We start from the raw sequence: 13,929 nt of genomic DNA, 5'->3' as shown, positions 1-13,929 counted from the left end.
ATATATATATATATATATATATATATATATATATACTATCTAATGATCGAGCAAACTCGATTATTCACTCCATTACGTCAATGGATAATGATTGCATTATACTCCCATGTCAAGCCGTTTCAAAAGAAACTCTAATCGTCTATTCGACTTTTTAATTGCATCACGAAACCGATAACGTATATTATATACGCATCTAAAAAACACATCGCATTTATCTAAAAGTCAGATAACACTGGACAACACAAAATAACTTTTTTATTTACCCGAAGGTTCGATAAGTCACCTCTTGTAAATTTTTGACTGCTAAACACGAATCTAAGCACGGAATGTCTCTATCACGTCAGGATTTCGAAAAACTTGGCGGAAAAGGCGCTAAAAAACGTGTAGTCTAAAATTTATATGAAATAACTTGTTAAATCTTAAGGCAAATCTTAGTGTTGCTGAATTATTGCAGATAAATTAATCTAATTCAGTATATCTCATCTCATGCAAGTTATATCATCATAGGCATCATCAACAGCTAAAACAAATCAATCAGATAATAACATGACTAAAAATATTGGATGATTACCTCTTGTGATGGCGATACTACACGGAAAAGAAATTTCAGTTCATATAACTGAATGAGTATCAGACGTAAAGCTCACCGAGGAGAAAGATTATATTTTTGTCACTATGATCGAAAACATTCGTCTGAACGTTGCATTAAAACTCGATTCAAATAACTGAGAACGGTTGGCTGAGTAGAAATATAGAAATCTTTTTATCCTTATAACCAGATTTTCGTCTGATATTCCCAGGTAACAAAAAATTCATTTACACTAATAGATCGTGTTTTTTTCTACGTATAGTTGTATTTACAGATTTGTCCCTCTATCACTTCTAAATTTATTTTCATCTCCGCATGATCTCCATATTAGATGAAGCAATATCACGGTCTCATGTTTAATTTTGATATAACTAAAATTAAAATCGTTGCGATTACGATGTATCTACACTACCCGCAATATTTTTTTCAGGACTCAAGCAATTAATAAACAAACAATCGTATGATGCAACATTCGCATTTCTTCCTTAATACTTGGAAAAGCAAAATCGTAAAAATGAATGTGCTCGCAAAAAAGCAGGTAATGCGCGCTGATTATGCCGGCCGATGCCGGCCGATGCCGGCTTTTTAGTAGATATCGCTTTAGGCGAAATCGAGATCAGCGATCGTTTTCTTGTTCACATTCCTCAACCGGTACTTTTTATCGTGATTGACCGGCAATCCCGCGAACAGTAACCAGGAACTAATTACAGTAATTTTGCACGCAAACTGGAAAAATGCATATTTCACTGAGAATTTCCCCGTCGTGACGTGCATAATTCTCACATTACCGCGTAATTAAAACCCTCGTTTCGGTGCGCTTCTTTTCGCTTTGTGCGCTCTGTTTAATTGTGCGTCGAACGAGTTTGCGAGGTTACACGCCGAAATCGCAAGGTCGAATCGCCTTCACGCGATTTAAAGTCAATACGCCTTTCAATTTGTGATCATAAGGTGCAAATATATGTGCAATTATATGTCTACAAATATGATAATCACTCTCTCTGAATTAATCCATAAACTGCGATGACCCACAAGTCGACATGCTATTTTACACCTTTATTAACAAATTTTTAATTACTTGGTATACCCTAACGCTGACTGACTATAAGCTCGCAATGATTTCATCAGAAGTAGGAGTAACTCGGTAATTTCCGATGTCGTAAAAAGAAATGTTTTCCACACTTACTTCAGTCAGCGTGGGGGGATCCGATGGCGATATTTACTTTCATTTGGACAGTCTTAATCCAGTCTTTAGCAAAGACACCTCAAGAGTTCGTTTTCGACGATTTTTGTAAATTAAATTGCATCCTGCGCTCTCTCACTTCCTGTTCTCCGGGATTATGATTTTACTTTTGAATATCTCAAGTTTGTCGCCATAATTTTCATATTGTGCAGCGAAAACTATAAAATATACAGATAGTATTGGAAAATTGTACTGGTTGTAATTGGAGGGTCGATGATAGTATTATCGCGATAGTAAAATCTTTTACTAGCCGAAAAATCTCTTATCGCGAAAGCAGGTTCACCTAGAGAAATAAAATACATAAGGTATACGTGATACATTATGCACACGACGCGAGTTACTTAAAATTTCGTATAATAAAATAAAATAAATGAGAAATTTTATTTCACTATATTTCTATATATCCGTTCGGTTTTCTGACGGAGGCAACCGATACGCGATGATTATGGCCAATTCTGTACGGGCAAACGTAATTTTCTCAGGTTGTGAAACAAGTTCTATCGGGGAACAATGCCGAGTACTAAGACGAGGATCGCTATTGTGGGAGCTGGAGTGGCTGGTTTGGTAGTGGCTCGTCATGTAACTTCTAAATTGGATGTTTATAGCCTCACTGTATTTGAACAAACAGATCAAATCGGCGGTACTTGGGTCTATACCGATGAGACGCATCTCGATAAGCATGGACTTCTCGTGCACAGCAGCATGTACAAGAATCTAAGGTAAGGGCACGTATCAGTCAAATAAATATAATTAAAATATAATTAATAAGATATTAGAGAACACGAATTAATCTATCCTCATCTAGAGATTTGACAAAAGAAGAATTGATAAATTTTTAACGTTATAACGCAAAAATGAAGATACATGTAATTAGAGAGCATGTTGACAATTACCACGAAAAATAAGCAGAATTAAATCAATAACAAGCATCAAGGAACGAAGTTTGTAACTTTGTCGAACGCTTCGTCGAAACTTTGTTTAATGACTGAGCTGTAACACTGGATTAGCTGGAGAAACCGCTCTTCGTTTGTTCCTAAAATTTTATGACGATTTTAATTCAGTACGATTGTAATAATTGCATTTATTAAAAATTGAATATTAATTTATAGAATAATCAGAAAATTAAAAAAGACTAATTATCTTCAGACATTTACATATCTAATTCACAGATGCAAAATTGTCAGATCGAAATGCCTCGTGATTTCGAAATGTATTTCAGAAAGTTGCGTTTTCCCACAATGCAAAAATCCTTCTTCCGTACTTTGAACTTTATGTAATCATACTTAGTATCCATATTTTAGACTTTATGTAATTATATTAGCCTATATACCGGTAGATAAAAGGATGCGACCAGATGACTCTCGTGTTAGAGTTTGTGATTTCGTTGTTATTCGAACGGTTAGAGTCACATCTCCATGACAAGAAACCTTCGTCAATCTGGCCTGGAAAAGTAAATACGGCATTCAATCAATCGTGCATTGAGCCGTCAACCACTCTAACGCATAAACGCGATAAACTTCGCTGACACGCGATACACTTCATGACATATTTACGAGATAGTTTTGTACAACGACCAGTTCCGGAAAAGTACGCGCCGATGATAACTCGATGATATGATAAATCTGTCACCATGTCGATCGGCTACAAGAGTTCAGTGAATTGTCAAATTTCAAAGATCGTCTCGTAAATATTCATATTTTTGTCAGTATACGAATGCGCTTTTTCCGCAACGTAATTCCTTATTCAATAATATTATTTCTAAATAACACATGATTTCCTTATTGTTCAAGAGAATACAATTTTTCCCGATTCTTACAGGACAAACATACCGAAAGAGGTGATGCAAATACCTGATTTCCCTTTTAAGGATCAAAACAGCCCGTCTTTCATTCATCATAGCGTAATAAGGCAATACCTCTTGGAGTATGCAGATCACTTCAATCTTCATCCGTATATTAAAGTGAGTCCCTGAATCACATAGGTTATTTGCACGACGAAGAATGCATCGTCCGCTACTTTCAGTTGAACACTTTAGTGAAGCACGTGGAGCCGGAAGTTCTGACAAACGGTCAGACATTGTGGACGCTGACATACGTAGATCTGAAGACCAAAATAGAGACTACGAGAACTTACGATGCTATGGTGCTGTGCAACGGTCATTATACCGTCGGACATATCCCACGTATTCCAGGTATCGAGAGTTTCAACGGTGATTGCATTCACAGCCACCAATACAGGCTACCGGAAATCTATGCCGGCAAGAAAGTTTGCATACTCGGCGCGTCCTGGTCCGGCATCGATATCGCCCTTGAAGTAGCGCAACACGCCGATAAGGTATGTCTATCTTCAACATATATGGGGTGAAAAATAGTGTATCAAGTAACTTAGAAAATGTATAATAATTATAATAATGATCATGATTAATCATCTTTTTTTATTATTTAGGTGTACCTAAGTCATAATTTGCCCGAACCGATCGATTTCAAAACGTTCGTCAACATCGAGCAGAAAACCGGGGTCGCGTCCATCCAAAGAGACCTCTTTACCTTCCTTGACGGTTCCTCGACAGAAGTAAACAGCTTCATATATTGTACAGGTAGTAATCATATCAGATAGTAATATTATCGATAAATATGATTTTCATCATTTCTGATGATCAATATTTCCCCAGGTTACGAGTTCACGTATTCTTTCATGTCGGCTAATGTCAAAATACATACGGACGATAATCACGTCGAGCCTATCTACAAATATCTGGTGCATATGGACTATACAAATCTGTTCTTCATGGGTCTACCAGGGCTCGTGATACCGTTCCCTATGTTTCATATACAAGCGCAATATGTTTTGGGTATTCTCGAGGGCCGCATCGTGTTACCATCGCCACAACAGATGCGCGAGGAGTACGAGAACGAAAAGAAATACTTACTAGACCAGGACATCCCGGTAATTGATTGCAAATTATAATCATAGAAAGGAAGTTACGTTTTTAAATAATAATGAAATAATAGTAATTCATTTGAAATTAAGTTATTAAAGACATTTCTTTGCTATCTCTTTCTATATTAGATAAGATACATCAATAAACTGAAAGACAGGCAATGGGCTTACTACGACGAGATCGCAGCCGCTGCGAACGTACCGAATTTTCCGCCAGTAATCAAGAAGATTAACGATCACGTCAACGAGATGCGCGACACAAACATCACCGGATACAAGAATTACAAGTATCACATTATCGACAACGACACGTTCAGCGTATCTTGTTATAAACCTCGTTAAACGCGAAAAAAGAAAACTAAAAGTGCAATCAATGTTACCACAAAACGAAATCAGCGCTCGAATTTGCAAAAATGAGTCTAATGTCTAAGACAAGTTGCGTTTCGACCGGCGATTAGTTGTGTAACGAGGATTAGACAAAATTATGGAAAGCATTTATTAACTGAAGTATTAACGAGAATGTTTATCACTAATTACGATGCGCGATAAGGTTCGGTGTTTCTCTACGAGATCGGCAATTATAACTTTTTTAACGCTAAACGATATAGAGAAGATAAGATAACAAGAGCAGCGAATCATTACGTTATCCTCGCGACAGAAATATTACATATATGTAATATTTTTCTATGTTCTTACGATTACACTAATGGTCAGACTTTTATGCGTAGTAAAATATCATTTCGTGTATGTATCACGTACAATAAAATTGAATATAGTTTCGCCAAAATCGTCGTGAAATGAAAGAGTGAAGGACAGGAGCAACGGCAAGTACGGAAAAACTGAAATTATACGGTAGGACAATCGTAAAGATATATTGTGGAAGTACATTTCTCCCCATTACGGGCTTACACATTCTACAATCCTCTTTCTTTCTGTGTTGTTTCTTTCCCCGATGTAGGGTATAAAAATGAAAAAGCTATCGCTTCTGCTTGCAATTCGATGGCAAGATATAATGATCAGCGACGCACCGGTTGCGCTGGTATATGTAGAGTCAATTAAATTACTTACAATACGATTGGAAATATTACTGACACAATTTCAGCGCTGCGTCGAGGTGCGCGGGATTACAACTCGTCATGCGCCTGCAAGTGAATCATCACAAAGTCGTAGAGATCATCGAGATTGCGCGAGCCATTGTACTCGGAGACCTTGCGTCCATTTCGATATAAGTACAACGACGGGAAACCGTCGACCTCTTGCTCGTTGCATAACTCTTTGCTTGTTTCAAGCGTGCAGTCGACCTTTACGATGTTCACATTCTCGTTGCCAAAGAACTTTTTACCCAACTGCTCCCACGTGGGCGCGAGACGCTTGCAATGGCCACACCAGGGCGCGAAGAACTTAACAAACGAGAGTCCCTTCTCTACACCATGCTGGAAACTATCGGCAGTTAGACTTAGTATGGCATGCGGCGTGCTATCGTTGCTTTCGCTCTTCTGATTCGATTCGTCAGCGTTCTTGCCCAGCATCATCGACACGTAGGCTTTGAGCTCCTCGTGGGTGCGCTGACCAGTGTATTTATCTACCTGCAAATTTGTTCATTCTTATGTGAAAACAGCACTCTGTACAAAATGCTCAATGAGAAGCTTTGCTCATGCATACTTTCTTTCCATCTTCAATCCACAGCAATGTAGGATATCCTTTGATATCAAATTGGCCGCAAATGCTGCGATGTTGAGTGCAGTCTATTTTAGAAATGCCAACTGCATCGTCATGACGAAGGCTGTTGGCTAACTCGTCCCATGTCGGTGCCAATTTCTGACAGTGTCCGCACCAAGGTGCATAAAACTTGACAAAGTGATGTCCAGAGGAAACGTGTTTCTCAAATGTATCCTCTGTCAACTCTAATAAACCATTCACTGCTTCTGGAGGGGAAGGGGCAACATCCTCAAGCTGCAACCATGTTCTTTGTGATATTAATTCATACAAAATAACACAATGAGAGAATGCACTGCACATACCGGAGAAGAACTACCTAGTTGGTCATTAATGAAAGAAGTCAGAGAAGGTAAATCTCGAGTTCCTCTAAACTTAATGCCTTTGGTTTCACCAGCCTTGTAAAACTTCAGCCTGTATTCATAATCCTGTATTTATAAGTATATCCAAGAAATATGAAATCAGTTTCAAATAACTTTTAGATTAGTATTTAGCACAATGTATAACAAAATTATTAGATAGAAATAACTTTGACTATAGATATAGCTTAAAAAACTAAAGTTTACAATTTAAATGGATGAAATATTAAACTGATGGAAATATTAGTATATAAGAAATTATAATAAAATATATATGAATATATGGTAAAATATATAAATAGAAAGTAAATTTTTATTTACGTAGGATATCCAGTGACATCATGTTCACTACACAAAGTACTCTCGGTAGTACAGTCAACTTTTGCAATTCTTATATTATTGCCTTCTTCATTTGACATCTCCGCCAACTGTTCCCATGTAGGTCCAAGTCTTTGACAATGTCCACACCTTGAGAAAAAAAGTATCATTCATAACAATTAATATTAATGCATATATGTAGAAATCATATTTTTCCCTTTACTTTTGCTATCTAATTGATACAGGACAAAATTACATAAAATAAAATCATGTTTTACTTACCATGGTGCATAAAACATAACAAAATGATTCTTTTTTTTAATTTCCGCGAAAAAATTGTCGTTGGTGTACTGAGGAGTATGCACGTCATCGTGACCATTGATCATTTGACTCAACATAAACAGAAAGAACAAGATCCATCGTTTTGATGTAATAAAATCTGCTGGATTGATCGTCATTGTGAACATCGAATTTATTGCACTGTACGAATTTATTGCACTATAGGAATTTATTGCACTAAACGTATTACACGAAATATTGTTACGAGAAGACGCAAAAGGATTACGAGTCAGCAATGTCTTTTTTCACTATCTAATTTATGGAAACTTTAAACCTAAGATTGACCACTAAACACGATTCACCGTGGGCGAGGTACTTTTAGAAAATTGCTTCTGTAACATAATATTCTGTCATAGATAAACGGTATCTCGTATCCTGAAAATTCAGAGAACTTCCTCGAGCTTGCAGGCCTGTTGCTCCCAGGCTCGCACTTCGAACTTATCGAACCGCGGATTCCGCCCACCATATGATATAAGCCAATGGAAGCAACCATGAAAGTACAATCATTCTGACGTAAGAGTGGATAATATGATAGTTCGATAAACTGATATTCAATTTTCTTTCAATTAAAAGATTGATTATCGATGTTTTTAAATATTTATTTCTGTGATAGGTTTTTAACTACAAATCTTGCTAACAAGCTAGGATAAAAATTTATCGATCCGTTGTTCAGCCGTGTAGGGTGAAATTATATGATAAAGCCAATGTCCCATTAAATTCTTAACGGAACGGAACGCGCGCACCAATTATAGCTTCTGCACACAGGACGCGGTAATGCTTGCCGCGCGGCGGAAGTTCGCGTAACAGCCAATCAATATGCTGCTTTCCGTAATAACCTTCTAGCTCTTATGGAAAAACAACATATTGATTGGCTGTCGCGTGGACTTCCGCCACGCGGCAAGCATTAAGCCCATCACACACAAATTCCGTAATAACTTAAATCGTAAGCGTAAGGAAATCGACCAATCCCAATCAAGTATTCGGCCTTTGTAATAATGGAGGAGTTACGAGAGCCGAGTGCTCGATTGGGATTGGTCGATTTCTTTACGCTTACGTTTTAAGTTCTTACGGAATTTTGTGTGTGATGGCCTTTACCGCGTCCTGTGTGCAGGAGCCATTAGTTGTAGATATATATCATGACCAATGACGACTCAATTTTGTTTATGGTTACGGATACGGATATGTTTACGGATCATTGTTTGGTTTACATCGTGCACTTGATACGCGTACTAAATAGTAACTTTCTATTAGATAATCTTAATATCGACGATATATATAAACAACGATATATTAAGCTGATATAATACTCATTAACAAAACATATTGTATTGATTGAATGTGTCGCCGTTGATATGCATTGTCGATATCAAGGCTGCGTTCTGAAATTCACTGCTAGTACTGAAATTCTATAGTATATATGACATATAGATTTTCAGTATTGGAAGTGAATTTCGGAACGCAGCCTAAGATTATTTAATAGAAAGTTACTATTTAGTACGCATATCAAGTGCACGATGTAAAACTGGCCACACATACTTTCCGTAACCGTAATGGCTCCTGCACACAGGACGCGGTAATATTTGCCGCGCGGCGGAAGTTCGCGCGACAGCCAATCAATATGCTGCTTTTCGTAATAACCTTCTAGCTCTTACGAAAAAACAATATATTGATTGGCTGTCGCGCGGACTTCCGCCGCACGGCAAGCATTACTGCGTCCTGTGTGCAGGAGCTATAAGACGTAACGTAAGAATTGACCAATTACGATCGAGTATTCACAATTCGACAATTCTCAATATGATTGGTCAATTCTTACGTTACGTCTTAAGGCCAAATCACACTAGCGATTGGCGATTGACGATAGAAAATTAAGGTGTATTTACATGGGAGCATCGAACGTCAAGCGTTAAAGCGATAGCCAATCAACGTGCCACTTTCCGCAGAACTACAAGTATACTTCTGATATGTTGATTGACTAACGCTTTAACGCTCGACGCTGGAACGCTCCCGTATATTAGTACCTTTAAAGATTAGATTTTAACGAATCAACAAGCTTCAGCCTTGGCTTGCTTTGTTTTAATTGGTCAAGTTCCAATCTTCAGTCGTCCCTTTAGGGCTGCGTTCAGATTCCCCACCCGGGTGTATTCTATTACTAGAAGTGCTATAGTATATGTCACATATATTATAGTGTTTCTAGTAATAGAGTGCACTCGGATGAGGAATCTGAACGCACCCTAGGACAAAAGCATACAGGCGAATTTAACCTAAATTGCATTTTAAATTAATAATCACAAATATATATATCCTCCGGGAAGGTCGAAGCGCGGTGTTTAATACATCAAACTTAAAGAAACCAAACAAAAATTAAATAATTTATGCGAATACTGAGAACACCATAAACCTTTAAGATAAAAGTAAATAATTTTATTCTTGATGCAAGAAAGATAAAAATTTAATATTACTGATGGTTATAATATTTGCAATGAATATTTGAACGCTGCTAATGAAAATTCGAACGCGTTATATCTAATTTGAGTTTTTTAATAGTTTAAACGTATCTTAACCAAGATAACTTTCTCTCACGGCTGTTTACAAACAAATGATTCTATTCTAGTGATATTAAATATAAAATTTCAATAACACATCAACTTCTACTAACTATATATATACATGTGTGTATATTATTGATTAATACTGAATCTTGACAAGGAAACAACGACGCATGTAAGAAAAATTTTTAATTTCAACGTACATGAAAAGATTTGAAAATAATGCAATAATTTTTTTCTTTTTTACTTTGCGAAAGTTTCACTTTCCTCAAGCGAAATAAGAAAGAATATTTATAAATATGTAAAATAAGTTTCTTTATAAGAGCATTCCCATATAGCACAAATGTTGAATAGATATCCTAAGAATGTTCTAAAAATATTCGAATATTCTTAGAACGTTCTTAGGATATCTAGTGAACATTTGTGCTGTATGGGTTGTGTCGAGAAATAACTGCAAGTCGAAATTACATTAGTCACTTGTGTATTTATACGTGCGAGTGCATCCGATTTGTTTATGTATTGTAGAATCTCTTTAATATGGATTTACATGTCGTTATTAATAAGGCGACATTGCTTCCTTCGGCACCTAATGCTAAGTTCTATCGATTGGAAGGTTTAAGTCAAGCTGAGAAAGACCGAAAAATGAACGAAAAAACAGTGAAAACACCACCAAATTTAAAGGTAAATATATTTATATATATATATATATATATATATATATATATATATATGCACACACACACACACACACACATATATATATATATGTATGTATGTATGTATATACGCACAAGGTACATTAAAAATGTTTCAACACGATAATAGCTATTCTAACCTTCTATCTACTTCTTTGTTCTTTGCAAATGTAATTTGTCTTGTAAACAACACTACTTTTCTCCTTACATAAATGAAAAAAATTGGGATAGAAATTTCTTTTTTTTCATTATTTCAGATCTCTGTTTTCTACTCAGAACTTTGTTTAGCTCACAATGTTTAAAACTGTTTCTTTTCTTAGCAAAATCTATAAGACAATTGAAATTTTAACTTTTTCCAAAATAACTTACAATGTAGACAGAAAGCTAATAATAGCATATCATTTATGTGACCTTTTTAACTTTTATAATTGATTTATTACTAGTTATTGGAGAGTGATACTGATGATAGTACCAAGGAAAGTGATATAAATAAAATAAATTCTTCCTTTGATAGACATAGAATATTAGCAGCTATTAGAACGGTGAGTCGACAATTTTGCATGATAATCAATCAGAATATTGGTAACATAGCTAGTGATTTTATCAAATACTACGATATTAAATAAGAATTTTACTCAGATAAAACTTAATAATTTAGTTTATTGGAAAAGATATGGTAATAAAAGAATATGTGTTTATTAAGATTTCATATATATATATATATATTTATATATTTATATATATATATATATATATATTTGTATATGTGTGTGTATCTTATATACATACATATAAAAACTAGATCAATTTTTAATTGTACAGATACATGGTGGCGTAAATTTATCTAATTTAGATTGGAAAATAAGTTGGGAAAAACGTATTGAGGATATGAAAAAGTCTGAATCAAAGGAATCATGTAAATCATCTTTGCATAAAGACACAAAAGTGAACTCTGAAGATCAACCTGAATTGAAAACCTCAAAACATCAATTAATGGAGAAAAATAATAAAATATTTAGAAATGCTGCAATTATGGGTCTCGTGAAAATCAACAAGATATCATTAGAAGACCTAGCTGATTCAAGTAACAAAAATTGCACAAAGGAAGAGAGCAGACTAAAAACTTTGGTAAAAATAAAAATTAACACGTTATTTTATATAACTATATGTACATTCAGTGTTGTGCTTAAATAGTTTTAAAATCATCTAGATGAGAGATCTAAACCATCTAAGCATAACACTGCATACCCTATATATATATATATATATATATACACAGCAGGGTTAGGAAAGTTATTTTTTAAAAGTAACTAGTTACAGCTACAGTTCCCTTTGTTGAAAATGTAACTAGTTACAGTTACAAGTTACTGGCTATGAAAAGTAACTTGTTACAGTTATTCAAAAAGTAACGAGTAATTACTTTTAAGTTACTTTCTTGAAATGATTGTAAATTATTATTATAAATACAAAAATCTTACATTTTAAGCTTTACTAAAATGTAAGAATTTAATTTTATAATTAATATCTATCACATTAATTAGTCAATCCACTTAACAAATTTCAAATCTGTACTTAATATAATAAAAATTTAATGATAGCCTTGTAGAGGTAAAAGAATTTAATCACATGCTCCACAAATATGTTGATAAATTTCCCAGATAGCACAGAGAATTTAAAGAGAATGCAGTTATATGTCACCAATTCTGAGTTCATTTTTAAATGTAAAAAAATTTTTTTCACTGAACTTTGAAGAATTCCTTTTGCATCTGAAAATAACTCAGAATTGGTGACATATAACTGGATTCTTTTTTAATCTTTTTTGAATTCTCTGTGCTATTTGGGTTATTAAATTAATATATGATTACAATATAATTTTAATTTCATTTTATGTTTCCCAAGTAACTATTAAAGTAACTGTTAAAAAAGTTACAAGTTACTAAAAATAAGTAACTAAGTTAAGTTATAGTTACAGATGGGGAAAAAGTAACTGTAACTTTATTAGAAGTAATGAGTTACTTCCCAACCCTGATACACAGTACCTTCCATAAGTTTGGAAACACAGATAAACATATTAAAATGGATATTTTATAATAATTCTGTTTCGCACTTACCTTTAAAAGATCGGCATTTATGTCATTTGATAGAGCAAAATTTCAAGTTTAGGAATCCATTTTCTGTATTGCTGTTGATGAAGTTTAATGGACTCATGAGCAACCGAAGTCAAAATGCTCAATTTTACTTTAACATTTAGTAGTACGGAAACACAAAATTGTAGAGAAATTTTTTCATAAAGTAAATTGTATAGAAAATTTCAATCTTTTACATAAAAGAAACAAAATTTTGTCAAATTTTTTTTGTGTTCGTAGCATGTCTCAATTGGAACAAAACAAGCCAAGACTGAAGCTCGTTGATTCCTAAAAATCTAATCTTCAATCGTCAATCACCATTCACTAGTGTAATTTGTCTTTTATGAAAACAAAATGGACAAAATGGAAAACTTCTCAATTTGAGATATGCTACGCAAGACAAAATCTGAGAAAATTTTAATTTCTTCCGTGTAAAAGATTAAAGTTTCCTATACAATTTACTTTCTAAAAAAATTTCTCTATAATTCTGTGTTTTAATATTACTAAGGGCTCATGACTTTATTAAACTTTATCGCACAACAATACATTAAACTTTATCGCACAACAAAGTGGATTCTTAAATGTAAAACTTCATTCTATCAAATGACATAAATGCCAATCTTCTAAAGGTGCGAAATAGAATTATTATAAAATATCCATTTAAATATCCTTATTTTTATCTGTGTTTCCAAACTTATGGAGGGTACTGTACACACACGATTATCATTAAATTACTAAAATTTTTTTTTTATTTATATCAGGATACACAGAATGACAGTGAATATCAAATAGAATTTGTTCCTCTTCATGAAGATCCTGAGGTTTTTATTCATCCTTTACGAATGGGAGTAGATACAAAAAGGTTCAAAGACATAGATTTTACTGTCCCACGTGTTGGCAAGAAGATAAAAGAGACACCGCAAGAATATTTTATCAGAACAACTAACGATGATTCGTTTGAGTTTGTGAAAAAGAACAAAAATATAGTATAAATAATAAAAATCATACACCAAGATAATATGACGGACCTACTCTATATTTTTATATATATATATATATAT

General features: G+C 34.3%; 3 protein-coding genes across 11 annotated transcripts; 2 read left to right on the top strand and 1 right to left on the bottom strand.

Annotated features, from left to right (window-relative positions):
• The first annotated feature begins 532 nt into the window (after positions 1–532).
• Positions 533–5,149, top strand: LOC116847926 (flavin-containing monooxygenase FMO GS-OX-like 3). 7 transcript variants are annotated; one of them, XM_032823504.1, is made up of 8 exons: positions 533–800; positions 1,020–1,127; positions 2,312–2,548; positions 3,648–3,789; positions 3,852–4,163; positions 4,275–4,425; positions 4,501–4,775; positions 4,899–5,149. In XM_032823504.1, exons 3-8 carry the CDS (start codon positions 2,340–2,342, stop codon positions 5,109–5,111), a joined length of 1,302 nt encoding a protein of 433 aa, XP_032679395.1. In that variant the 5' UTR covers positions 533–800; positions 1,020–1,127; positions 2,312–2,339; the 3' UTR covers positions 5,112–5,149. The 7 variants fall into 7 exon arrangements, with proteins under 7 accessions (XP_032679395.1, XP_032679394.1, XP_032679393.1 ...); XM_032823503.1 differs by lacking the exon at positions 533–800 and having other exon boundaries at positions 902–1,127; XM_032823502.1 differs by lacking the exons at positions 533–800; positions 1,020–1,127 and adding an exon at positions 1,791–2,134.
• Positions 5,150–5,617: 468 nt separating this feature from the next.
• On the bottom strand, positions 5,618–8,186 carry LOC116847929 (thioredoxin domain-containing protein 5 homolog). The gene is made up of 5 exons (XM_032823522.1): positions 7,445–8,186; positions 7,166–7,312; positions 6,791–6,899; positions 6,432–6,722; positions 5,618–6,355 (listed from the first exon to the last, which is right to left on the bottom strand). The coding sequence occupies exons 1-5, from the start codon at positions 7,627–7,629 to the stop codon at positions 5,894–5,896; spliced, it is 1,194 nt and encodes a 397-aa protein (XP_032679413.1). The 5' UTR covers positions 7,630–8,186; the 3' UTR covers positions 5,618–5,893.
• A 1,568-nt stretch (positions 8,187–9,754) lies between these two features.
• On the top strand, positions 9,755–13,886 carry LOC116847931. 3 transcript variants are annotated; one of them, XM_032823524.1, is made up of 5 exons: positions 9,767–10,222; positions 10,573–10,728; positions 11,186–11,284; positions 11,565–11,870; positions 13,630–13,886. In XM_032823524.1, exons 2-5 carry the CDS (start codon positions 10,585–10,587, stop codon positions 13,858–13,860), a joined length of 780 nt encoding a protein of 259 aa, XP_032679415.1. In that variant the 5' UTR covers positions 9,767–10,222; positions 10,573–10,584; the 3' UTR covers positions 13,861–13,886. The 3 variants fall into 3 exon arrangements, with proteins under 3 accessions (XP_032679418.1, XP_032679415.1, XP_032679416.1); XM_032823527.1 differs by lacking the exon at positions 11,186–11,284 and having other exon boundaries at positions 9,755–10,222; XM_032823525.1 differs by lacking the exon at positions 9,767–10,222 and having other exon boundaries at positions 10,422–10,728.
• Positions 13,887–13,929: the final 43 nt, after the last annotated feature.

The sequence above is a fragment of the Odontomachus brunneus genome, unplaced genomic scaffold (genome assembly GCF_010583005.1).
Source record: "Odontomachus brunneus isolate Ranch 3 - 2012 unplaced genomic scaffold, Obru_v1 Obru_scaffold_085, whole genome shotgun sequence".
NCBI classification, from domain to species: domain Eukaryota; kingdom Metazoa; phylum Arthropoda; class Insecta; order Hymenoptera; family Formicidae; genus Odontomachus; species Odontomachus brunneus.
The sequence above is the reverse complement of the archived record's forward strand: the minus strand, read 5'-3'. Positions and strand labels throughout refer to the sequence as shown.